The sequence below is a fragment of the Tiliqua scincoides genome, chromosome 2, assembly GCF_035046505.1.
Source record: "Tiliqua scincoides isolate rTilSci1 chromosome 2, rTilSci1.hap2, whole genome shotgun sequence".
In the NCBI taxonomy this organism is placed as follows: Eukaryota; Metazoa; Chordata; class Lepidosauria; order Squamata; family Scincidae; genus Tiliqua; species Tiliqua scincoides.
Genome location: NC_089822.1, coordinates 181,829,990 through 181,842,964, shown reverse-complemented (window position 1 = coordinate 181,842,964; position 12,975 = coordinate 181,829,990). Strand labels below are relative to the sequence as shown.

General features: G+C 42.9%; 1 protein-coding gene across 1 annotated transcript in view; it reads left to right on the top strand.

Annotated features, from left to right (window-relative positions):
* The first annotated feature begins 1,963 nt into the window (after positions 1 to 1,963).
* The window catches only part of SH3RF2 (SH3 domain containing ring finger 2), an 80,861-nt gene continuing 69,849 nt past the window's right edge, over positions 1,964 to 12,975 (top strand). Inside the window, exon 1 of the mRNA XM_066617333.1 lies at positions 1,964 to 2,344. Within this exon, the coding sequence (XP_066473430.1) occupies positions 1,964 to 2,344 (381 nt within the window). The remainder of the gene's footprint in view (positions 2,345 to 12,975) is intronic.

Sequence of the window (12,975 nt, the reverse complement as noted above, 5' to 3'; positions counted from 1 at the left end):
CAGATTTTATGTAACGCTGAAATCAGAGCTGGCATCTTGGATGCAGCATGTCTTTTTTAATCAGAGCTAAACTAATCAAACGAAGGCTTTAAAAAAAGAAAGCCCGTTCTTGAGCTTGCTTTGTGTTGTTGCTTTTTCACTTGTATAAGGAGTGGAGTTTTAAAAGCACAGTGACTGAATTCTGCTCTTTACAGCTGATACTGTATTGTGGCTGGTTTCATTTTACCTTCTAACTAAATCCAGTCAAAATGCATTCCTCATTCCTGTTGGTGTTTGCTATTCCATTGTGCGCAGGCTCTTTTGGGTTTTGTTTTCCATAATCCACTTCCACTCCTCCTCCTCTGTTCCTAAAAACAAAAATCAGCCCCTTGCAAAATAGTCACTGAAGCAAATGATCAATCTAACTGACAGAGGTACCAAGCCAAATGAGCTCACAAGTTGTGTTCTTTTTAATCTACTTCCTGGTTCAGAATCAGATCGAACTATTCCTCCTTGTCTGAAATGTGCGTAGGAGTAGCAGCTTGGCAACACAGGAGTTAACCAGGCAGTGTGTGTGTGTTAAGTTGAGCTTAGTGAGTAATGCACCTAGTTAAAGTTTTCAATGCGGCTGCAATTTGGAGAACGAGAGAGAAAGAAAAAGGCAGGATCAGGAGCTGTTATCTGGTGAGCTGAACCCATTTTAAAGGGGTCACAAACAAGGTTAGTGGTACTCGCACACAAAAATCAGTAACCTGCTCCAGTTTCTTTTTTCACAGCTTCCTTCAGATCGAAGCTGCACTGAGGAAGAAGGCTTGGCTCCCAAGCTTCTGACCCTTCCTCATCAGTGTGAAACTTGTTCAGTGGGTAATGAGTGGAAGTACATAAAGCAGAATTTTCAAGGGGAAGTGAATGTGTCAGAATTAGGAACATTTGAAAACTAAATCAGGGTAGATTTTTATGCAGTCTCTCTCACAATCACACACCCTTGGTGTGATATAGGATGGTGCTCGTTTTTGCAGGCCATGACTTGAATTTGGAATTAAGTATCTTGTTTTGCTGCAACATGGTATATATGGTTGGTGAAAGGTGCTTAACAGGTTGAGTGACTTCTATGCTGTGGGAGGAATAATGATTTCTCAGGCTGTTTTTGGATTATTGAGAGAGCTCAGATGAGGCAAGATGCAAAACTGCCACTCTCCTGAAATCAGGCACAGCTCTTTCACTTTCAGGTATGCCAGAGTAATTTTTGCCATCAAAGTGGCTTGTCTATCAGAAAATAGTGAAAATTTTAAGAATTGTCTTTTAAGATATTATGAAACACTGTGGGTGGTTCTGAGAGACTGTGTGTAAGGACTGGTCTGTTTAGAAAAGGGGAGAGGAGGGTGGAATGTGCTCATCATCCATGTGTTTTACCAGAACACCTTCTGTCTTTATCTGGTGTGATCATTTTACTACTTCCACAACTATTTATTGGATTACATGATTTTAAGATGGGCTGCACTGCAATAAAGAAAGCTGTCTTTGCAATTCATCTAGAAAGGAATGTTTAGCCCTGATAGAATCACCTTACTCTGAATGGAATGAGTGAGGTCTTCTTTTTTCTCCTGTCCCAGTGAGTGAAACTTGGGGCTTTTGTCACACTTTGGCCACAGGTTGGATAGAATTCTGCTTGTTGGTACTCATGCACAAATGACTCTTCTTAAACTCAGATAATGAAGGAAAAGAGCATACCATACAATTTGGCTCATAAGTCATTGCTTTGAACTATAAGTGCTATGCATTTCATAACAGTGAGTAGTCAGGTTCTGTAATTTTATTGGCTCTCTGTTCTATTCTTTGCACAGGATGGTGGTTTTCAGATTCTAAAACTGTAAGTGGAACATCAGAGAAGGTTCCTCTTTAGCCCTTGTGTTCAGCTAAATGTTATGTGGACTTTTCTGGTGCTATTTGAGACTGGAATCTTTTGCTGATAAAGCTCCCAACCATGGATGACCTGGCTTTATTCGACATGTTGGAGTGCCCAGTATGCCTAGAAAAGCTGGATGTCTCAGCCAAAGTACTCCCATGCCAGCACACGGTCTGCAAACCTTGCCTCCAGAGGATCTTGAAGTCGCACAAGGAGTTGAGATGTCCTGAATGTCGAACACTGGTCCTCTGCAACATTGAAGATCTTCCATCCAACTTGCTATTAATCCGCTTACTGGATGGCATCAGACTTGGATCCAGTATGATGAAGTTTGGGTCACTCCAAAGATCAGGAGTTCTCTCTTCTCCTGCCTCTGTCAGGAGAGTCAAGGGAGATCCAAGAGCTTTGCAACTCAGTCCATACAGGCTGACTTCCAGTCCCAGGATTCCAATGGAAGGGGTAAGGATGGTTTGTTTTCTTGCCTACCACTAACTTTATGAGCCAGATATGTTTAGGCCATTTTTCATTTCAAGGGTTTTAATGAATTCACTTAATTACAGAGCTGGCTGATTGCTCCTCTGCTATCTTACCTGGAATTTATGCAGGAGCTCTCTTTAAGTTTAAATTTATTCCATCTGGAACAATTTCAAGCTAAGAATCTGGCTTGTGGGTTTTCAGGGGATTGCCATCTCCAGCTGAGCCCAAAATTGTGCTGAGGCTTTTCAAGTGAATTGTTGTACTTTTTATTTCCAGACCTAGATTAAATCAGGGAATGGAGAATTTGTGTACATGAGGAAGAGCAAAGCTACTTTCACACCTGTTGAGGACAGATGAGGTTTTTTATTTTTGCAGAACACTTAAAAAGTAATGCTTTGTCCTGTACGATTACCACATAAGCAGAAAAAAATTATCTTCTATAAGACTAGAATCAAGTTATTTGATTCTCCAAAGAGAAGTGGCTGTGTCTGAATATGGATAAAAGTAGGTCAGCTGTGTCCTAGATTCTTCCTGCTCCCAGTCCCACCAGTCTCTTTCTGTGTTCAAATGACTTTCACAAAAATCTCACCAGGGGGTTTTCCCCCTATGTTTGTCTTCACGTTACTGTGAAGACACAGCGTGTGGAAACTTGGATGCTTGGCAAAGGCAAGGGCTTCTGTGTACCAGGGCAGTTAAGAAGCACAAACTTATAGGCTGCTGGGTGTGCATCTTAATACAGTTTTACAAGGCTATGACTTTGCTCAGAGTTGCCTGCAGTTTGCTATGTCTTGTATTTCCTAAAGGAATATTGCAGTCTTCTTTCACAGCTGCCATCTAGGATCAACCAACTGAGTACTCACTGGGTAAGGAAAAGAGATTTTAAGGAAATTTTTATTATGTGATGTTGCAACCCAAAGAAAGTTAGGTTTAGGCTAGCCCATGACCTCTTAATTCTGTGTGGCATCACAGCTGATTTTTATTTACTAGGGCAACTGCAGCCCAGATAAGCAATTAGAGCCAGTCAGAATGAGTGAAAGCAACCAAGTCTCTTCTCTCCATCTCTGCAAGCTTGAAGTTATCAGTATCCAGGTCAGTCACTGACCTGTCATCTCCTATCACCCACCAGATCATCATCACATGGCAAAGGCATCCAAAATATTTTTAAGGGGTGTATTACAACTTCTTCAGAAAGGGTGGAACCTACCACATGGCACTCCTGTACAAACCACATTGAAATGAACTTGGTAGTGTGCTTCACAAATATCAGGAGGCAAATGCAGTCCAGCAAGTCTAGCATTGTGGACCGAGGTTTCAAGTTCATAGTTAAGAAACTTAAAAAACATCTCAGAATCTTATATCTAGAAATTGTAATTCTTCCTGTTCAAATCATGCTTGGAGTCAATCACTTCAAAATGCTTTGATTAAAGATTAAATGCCCTGCTGGGTGTTTATACTCTTCCCTAACAACTTACATTGGACAGGATTCAAGGCTTGAAAAACTTCATGAGCATGTCACTTCTGGCCATCAAGAGATGACTCTAAATGCAAATAGTTAAGACAGTGATTTTAAATGTTTTTCATCTCACAGCATGCAGACAAGGTGCTGAAATTGTCAATGCATATCATCAGTTTTTTTTGACAATTGACAAGGCACACCGTGTTGCTGGTGAGAGGCTCACCCCCCCCCACACACAGACAATGACTAATAAACTCCCCCCTTCTAATAAATAACCCTACCCAACCTCCCACAGCACACTTGTGAACCATTCACAGCACACCAGTGTGCCACAGCACATGGCCTGAAAATCTCTGAGTTAAGAAGTAAAGGTTGAAAGTTGCAGGATTTAAATTCTATGGGCTGAATTTACCTAGTGAAGGAAGGTCTTGGAATTCTTCCCATTTGGATTCTCAGTTCCTCACACCGCTGGGTTAAATATCACCACAATTTCTTTTGCGGAAAGGTGATTAATACACTACTGCTTATTGTTCAGGACAAGTCAAGACCTCCTACTGATAATATGCAATTACATCACAAAATTATATATTGTATAGCTACAGAATTAAGGGTTTGTTTTAAATGAATCACCAGGGCCAGCCAAATCATGAGGTCTGAGGCAATACCTTAGGCGGCAGATTGAGGGAGTGGCCACTTCTGTCCACTTGCCCGCTTCCAATACTCCTCCCACTCTCTGATTTTGAAAAGGAAAATGGGAACGGAGCAGAAGAGGAACAGCAGAGGAGAGGAACTGGCTAGAGCACCTCCAGTGCTGTTTCACTGGTAATGGAGGTGGTATCTGGCCTGGTATCTCAGGTGCTGGATGAACTTGAAAACAGGGCCTCTGAGATGAATTTTATCAGGGGGTACAAAGTTTATTTTGGACCCCTTCCCAAAGAGGGAGGCGGTGAAACAGACTGGGGGGATGGCAATTGGGTGGGCAGATTGGGGGCAAAACAGGTAGGGAGAAAGTGGCAACAGCCAGAATAGTCTTTGGAGCCCAGGTGTACCAGTCTTCCTAATGCAGAACTCAGGTCTACCTGCCTGCCCAGCATCGGCAGCTCGATATGGAAAAGCAAACACACTCCTAAGTCTCTCTAAAACCTTTCAAATATAGAAAATCATTGCAGGAGATTAGTAGCATTGTGTTTAGACTCACACTAGAATGGAAAGTGTCCTGTGTACACTGTGTACTTCTGCAGCAGCTGCAGTCCCACAGCTGTGTCCCTGAGCTCCTCTACACTCCTTCGTGGTTAGCAGACCCAAAAGCTAAAGATGCACTGGAGCAGCCAATTTCCTCCCAGATGTGACACTGTTAAGGAATGTATGCATTCCTGGGCCTGGTGTGTTTGGCTTCCGTCAGTATCCGCCACCACGGGCCCACGGTAAGACCCCAGCATCCCGCGTAGGCAGTGAGTCTGCGTGAAATTGGAAAATGTCAGATCCCAGGAAATTTCTGGGCCCCCTTCTTTGGCTCCTGGGCTCCCTTTCTGACCCTGGGCCCGGGTACAAATTACCCCCTTTACCCCCCTCTCCTAGGCCCTGCTTGAAGAATCCCTGCCTTGTCATGTTGGTGACTGATTAAAAAAACTGAAAACCTATATTTCCTTAACTAGTGGGCTGGGCTGGAGGCACATATACACACAGTACTCTCAAACTCATTTCACAAGACTTTAGTGAATTTTTCGATATTTAAGTGGTCGAGATTGTTGTTGATGTATATATACAATTGTGAAAAGAAACCATTAGTTTGTGATTAGACTGTGAAAGAAACCATTAGTTTTCCATTCTGGCAAGATTTTAGTAGTCTAATTTCTGCTACAAATCCAAAATTCATAGAGTATGTTGTGTTACTTTGCATGCATTTCTGTGCAAGATCTAGGGTATGTAGGCATATGGAGTTTGTTGGCAGGGTACATGGTAGATAACAGGAAGAAGGAACACATGCTGCTAACATTAGAAACAAACTATGAGATGGTTCACACAGGAGAACTGGTCATGTGTTTTCTCCTTGCAATTCCTCCTGTGTAGGATATTGTACTGGGCTGTACATGAACACAATCCATAATCACTTCCATTATAAAGTGGTGGGGGAGGTTCTATGGAAATTGCTGCAGTCTGGTTGCATATATAGCCTAGTTCATACTGAGGTTTTTTCATGCAATACCATTCATGGGTGGGTATGCCTGGAAAAAAAAATGGACAGTTTACATGTGCGAAGACAGAATTAATACTTCATATAACTGAAGGGAGGGAGAAACAGGCAATATTACCTCTAAGAAGCACATTGTTTTCTTAATAACTTTTACTCAATTGTATGATGAGAATCGTCTTATTTGAACATCTGCACCAAATACTATTGGAAATTGTGAGGTGGGGAGCATGGCCTAAAGTTGGCAGTAGAAGACTCAGTGAAGATGTCAAGCCTGTTTTCATAATTACTTCTAGATGATAAGTAGACAGAGGAGGAGAAGATAGTAATGATATCAAAGATGAGGTTTCCAGATTTGCTTCCAGCAAGAGCTCTTGGGTGACATTCCTTTAAGCCCAGATGTCAAACTCATTCCATCCTGGGGGCCACATCGAATTTATGGCACCTACCAAGTGCCCCCGGAAGTTATGCTGACTGCCCGAACATGACCAGTGCTCTGCTCTGGTTGCCTCCAGAGGACATTCTGAGGGATGTCACATATGCTCTGAGGCTTTGGAAGGCCTTAAAATGTCACTTCCAGGTTTGACCCGGAGCAGAGCTCCGGTTGAGGTCAGAGCGAGCAGGGGTGGGGTGACCTTGGAACTCCCCCAGAGCATGCAGGCTGCCCGTAAAGACTCCTCGGGCCATGCACGGCCCATGGGACATATGTTCAATACCCTGCTTTAAGTCATCACCCAAAAGCTTATAGTGAAGGAGACCCAGCCCTTTCACAGATCATACAATGAGCAACTAAGGGGAATACCTGAGGAAATGAAGGGACCAGCCAGGCTGTCCTGTCTTCACAGTCAGCTTTTGGGTGGAAAGATGGACAAAACAGAGTAGTGTTTCTGGACACGAGTCTATATTGAATTATAAAGACCTAGGATAGGAGTGTCAAAACATATGGCCCACAGGCCAGATATGGCCCATGGAGCCTTTTTGGGTGACTCACATGTTCTTGAGAAGTTCTGGGGATGCCCCACCCCCACTGGTTCAGATAGCAATTAGTGCTCCACTCCTTTCCCTTGCTCAGGGGTTGGGTGGGAGGGGGATGTTGCTAGTGGGAGTTGGCGGAGCAGCAGGAGCGAGCAGGCAGGGACTGCATTTGCCACCTCTGCTTGCAAAAAGTTTGTTTATTTTTCCTAGAGGAAAACAAAAACCTAAACTTCATGCAAATGGAATGGCAAATGCAGCGTCTAGCCTGCCTCTAACTAATCCAAAAATTCTAGTTATCTAAATCACAGTATGTCCCCTCCCTTAATAAGCTCTGTGGGAACAACTTCCAAATGTTAGGATTATCTGATGAGTTTTTTAGATAATGAGTGTACCATATAGAAGACTTTTCAACATCCCTTTCAAGTTAGTGGAGTCTTTTCGGTTGATTTTAAACCACATCAAAGATAACTAGCATCATTAATCTTGTTGCATAACCTATAGAAAGGAAATTTACAAGGTATTGATTCACAAAGGTGACTTTAGCCCATATAGAGCATGTTAGAACCTCTGAAATGTTAACTGTTCCCCATATTATTTTGACAGCTTCCTTGTCTTGTAATGACCGGATTACAAAATCGAGATTAAGAAAAATATCAAAACATCACCTGTAGGTAGTAGCAGAGCTGGTGGGGGCCAGAGCTGTAAGTGCTGCATGGCTCTGAAACTTGCCATGTAAGCTGCCACCCACTCTAGGAGCCATTCCAAGGAGCAAAAGCAGCGTGGAGGCATCTCCTGCATGTTGTTTCACTTCTCTGAATGGTCCTGAAAGTGAGTGGGAGGGGTATCTTACATGGCAAGTTTTGGAGCTGTGTGGGTCTTGTATAAGAGCTTCATCCCCCCTCTGGCTCTGCTACTGCCTGCAGAGAGAAGATCTGTGACAGATCAGGAGAGAGATCTTGGGGTGGTGGTGGACAGGTCGATGTGCGGCGGCAGTGAAGAAGGCCAATTCTATGCTTGGGATCATTAGGAAGGGTATTGAGAACAAAACGGCTAATATTATAATGCCGTTGTACAAATCGATGGTAAGGCCACACCTGGAGTATTGTGTCCAGTTCTGGTCGCCGCATCTCAAAAAAGACATAGTGGAAATGGAAAAGGTGCAAAAGAGAGCGACTAAGCTGATTACGGGGCTGGGGCACCTTCCTTATGAGGAAAGGCTACGGCGTTTGGGCCTCTTCAGCCTAGAAAAGAGACGCTTGAGGGGGGACATGATTGAGACATACAAAATTATGCAGGGGATGGACAGAGTGGATAGGGAGATGCTCTTTACACTCTCACATAATACCAGAACCAGGGGACATCCACTAAAATTGAGTGTTGGGCGGGTTAGGACAGACAAAAGAAAATATTTCTTTACTCAGCGCGTGGTCGGTCTGTGGAACTCCTTGCCACAGGATGTGGTGCTGGCGTCTAGCCTAGACGCCTTTAAAAGGGGATTGGACGAGTTTCTGGAGGAAAAATCCATTATGGGGTACAAGCCATGATGTGTATGCGCAACCTCCTGATTTTAGGAATGGGTTAAGTCAGAATGCCAGATGTAGGGGAGAGCACCAGGACGAGGTCTCTTGTTATCTGGTGTGCTCCCTGGGGCATTTGGTGGGCCGCTGTGAGATACAGGAAGCTGGACTAGATGGGCCTATGGCCTGATCCAGTGGGGCTGTTCTTATGTTCTTATGTTATGTTCTTAAGAGCAATAAGTAATAATTTTAAGAGCACAATTCTAGGCATGTCTACTCAGAAGTAAGTCCTATTGTGTTCAGTGGGGAAAGTTTGTCTAGAATTGTTGCCTAAGAAAACCAGCAATTTAAAGCATATTTTACCCTGGCCCATGTTTGCGCAAACATGGGCCAGGGTAAAATATGCTTTAAATAGGACTTACTCCTACTTAGATTCAGAGAAGTGAAAGCAACATGGAGCCTGCTTACATGATCTGCTTACATGATCTCACTTCTCTGAATGAGAACCCTTCTCATTCATTCAGCCTATGAATGAGAAGCCTGTAAGCCAGGGGTGCTCAATAGGTGGATCGCAATCTACCGGTAGATCGCGAGGCAAAATGAGTAGATCGCGGAGCCCTGTCTCTCCAAACTGTTAATATGTCAGTTTCGTCTAGTGACTAGACAAAACTGACATATTTAGCTGACACTAAACTGACACTGAAACTGACATTTTAGCTGCTCTTCAGGCATGCAGCAACAAAACTGACTAGACTCCAGCAGGGGCTCCATACATTAAAGGGGGTGTCTGTCAGACGCTTCCTTCCCCCCTGGTAGATCTCCGGGCCTTGCTGGGTTTCAAAGTAGCTCTCGAGCCAAAAAAGTGTGAGCACCCCTGCTGTAAGCAGTTTCCTCAATGGAGGAGTGTGTTGAATTGGCCTGATGTCAGAAGACAGAGGTATGAAACACAAGTTAGAAGAGTCATGTTAGGATCAGAGTTTGTTATGGGTGGTGCATATAGTGTAATTGCAATGACCCAATGTTCATAGTTCTTTAAAAAATAAAAAAAGTTAGACATTATCAAAACACACATCATTTTAAGGTCTGTTGCCCTTCTTGTCTTTACTGAAATGTCCTGTTTCATGCATATTAAGACACAAGGCTTTGCTTGCCAATTTCATCAAGTATTTGAAGAAACGCTTAACCTTTAGTTCAACTTGTCCTCCTGGTTTCCCTCCTTGCCTAGCTGCAATCCTGCACAAGATGGCACCACCCATAACAAACTCTGATCCTAACATGACTCTTCTAACTTGTGTTTCATACCTCTGTCTTCTGACATCAGGCCAATTCAACACACTCCTCCATTGAGGAAACTGCTCTTTCCTGAATCGCAGCTGGCGACTCACTTACAGGCTTGATCTGCTTACAGGCTTGATCACAGCAACACCGGAAAAATTGGCTTCTTCGCAGGTCTTGTAGTGAGGTGAAAGTGAGGAAGACAGTGTTGGTAGACATTCAATTCACACTTTGAATTTCTCAGGAGTCCGCTCCCCATGAGGAGTTGAGTTCATTCTAGTTTTATTTCCATTGGAAAGACTGTTCACATCAGGGCCCAGTCAAAGACCTTGAGAAACTTCCAATTCTGCAATAAAGCATTTGTACACACAAGCACACTACCACTTAAGGTGACCTAAAGAAGCTGAAGTACAAATAAAATTATCAAATGACTTGTACAACACTGGAGAACTTAAAGAGTTGTACAGTATTCTCTGTTTTGCAAGAATCCAGGGAAGAGAGCTCAAGCTTTGGGTCCTATTCAACCTAGGAATGGGGCAGGGAGGTGCACCAAATAGTCTCTACCTTTGTTTTTCAGTTCAAAAGTAGCAGTTTCAGTATGGTAGAACCTGTTCCCCTGACATGGAAATATTCAACTTTTTTTCCTATATGCTTTGGTGCTCTCAATCCTACTGGTGGCTGCTTTTTTCTCTTTTCTCCTTTAGCCAATAAGGGACCACATAGTGAACAAAATGTCACAGCCTATAGTATGACCACATCTAATCGGCTACAATGCAACTTAAGCCCTAACCATTTAGTTATTTGATTTTCTCTGTAAACCACGTTGTGAACTTTTGTTGAAAAGTGGTATATAAATACTGTTAATAATAACCAGAAAAAAGCACATTATAAAAACCCACAGGAAAAACCCCACTATCATAATTGCCCACACATGGAAAACCCCACATGGAAAATTGCCCACATGGAAAAATATGCATATAAATAATTAAGATGGGGGGGGGGGGGTTCAATGGGTTACAGTTATTTTGAAAATTACTATTTGTGTGTATTTTTCCATGTGGGCATTTATAAAAATGGGATTTTTCTGTGGGCAATTTTCCAGTGTGTTTTATAGAATCGACTGAAGCATATCAATGCTACTGAGATGAGCACAAGGAAAGACAGTGTTAAAAAAAAATTGAACACTTTCATAAACAGCTGAAAATCAGGAAGGTATTTTTATGTACCACTGAAAACATATCCACCCAAAATGGAAGTAGCTTTTTTGACTTGGCCCTAAAAGAAGGAAAAAGGGAATGAGATTTCATTCCACAGATAACAGAAGGGGAATTACTCTCGAAATACAGTATAACAAAAATTCATTCATATTCATTTTGTGTGCAATTTGATTATCAGAATGTGCAGGGAGCCCCGTATCCATGGATCCCGTATCCATGGATTCACTAATGCACGGATCAGGTCCATGCCCCCCCCCATGCGTTTCACCTCCAGAGGGTCCTCTGAGCCCAGCAGAGGCTGCGTACATCCATCCATGGCCTCAGAGTGAGCTCGACATTTAAAAAAAGGCAGCTTCTGATTTCTCTGTGAAGCCAGAAGTTACATTTTTAATGACTTATAAGGGAGAAACCAGAAGTCATGTTTTTTAAACAGTTGGGCTCAGTCTGAGCCTGGCAGAGGCCATGGATGGATGTCTGCAGCCTCTGTCGGGCTCAGAGGACCCTCCAGAGGCCAGGGGAGCAGAGAAACCATATCTATGCAGAGAAACCATATCTATGGTCTCACATAACCGTGGGGGGTTCCACAACGGAGCCCTCATGTATATGGAAACTGTCAAATCTTTGAAACTGCTTGCTTATTCCTTTAGTTATGTTTTCAGACTCCTGTCTGATGTCACATCTTTTTTCCTCTATATGTTCTTGTGCCTCGTGTCTGTGCGTCGCCTTGTTGTGTTGGACCACAGCTATTTCTCGTCCCCTTTTCACCCTTCCTTGAGGAAATAGAAAGTAATGTCAGCACACAGTGACAGAAAATACACCTGCTTCATCATACTGCAGCAGTGAGCGTGGGAAAGCAGATCATACTACGGAACACTTTCAGAGGCCCACTGAAAAATTCACTCTATTTTCAGAATGTGCCAAGTATCAGTTGACATACCAGATGCTGTTTTGATGTACCCTGTGACAAAGGTGGGTGAGGAATTTAAAGCTGAAGGGGCTCTAGGATACAAGAATACAAGCTATCCATTAATACATGCAGCCTAATAGAGGCTCAGGTTGCAAGATTTCAAAACGTTTCGTTCTACAAACAAAAACTGTTTGTGTAATGGCATTCAAAATATTTTCATTTTAGGAGGCCCATTTCTTTTTGGGTTTTCCACTTTATTTATATTTTTGTCATTAATTTTGGGCCCATTTATTTTTATTCCCCCCCCCTTTTTTTTTACAAGTAGCTTTTGCTTTTGCCTAGCATAGCAGCAGCAGGATTTTCAGTGGTCATCCTCCTCCCTTCAGTAACTTATATCTTACCAACCTTGTCCCAGGGCATATGAGTAAAAATAGCCACCACTAGAGGATAGCTGCATAGGGGAGTTCTTACCGCTGCCAGTGCAGGTGGTGACACAAACCACTTGTAAAAGTAAGATTTTTTTTGAATCATAACAAAAATCAACAGGTTTCTGAAAAATGACAAGCTATATTTTATATCCATTTATATTAGTTCTGTAGCACAGTCAACTCTGAGTGACTGAATAGACCCCATTTGAGTTGTTTCCTGTTTATTCTGGAACAGATGCACACCTGGTTTCTAAGCTTGATGGCAAAAATATCAATCTTGTTTTCAGAGAAGCTGTACCTCAAACTACAAGCTACAAGATAAAAAGATAAAGATAAAAAAAATCCATGGATAAAATCCGTGGATAAATAGGCTGCATCTGTATTGCCATTGTGCCCTGACTACGAATCCCCTGAGCCATGTGGTTGTCTCTTTCAAGCATACAGATAGAAACTGGTAAACAGCCAGAAGGTCCCTGGTCCAAAGCTCAGCTCTGAGTGGCCTAAGAAAAGGCACTGTCTCTCAGGGTCAAGGCCCAATCCTATCCAACTTTCCAGCACCGTTGCAGCTGCAAAATTTGCTTAACTTGAGGCCACTGTGACCAGCCCCTCCCCCATTGCAGGGTGCTGTGCAAGCCCATTGGCACGGC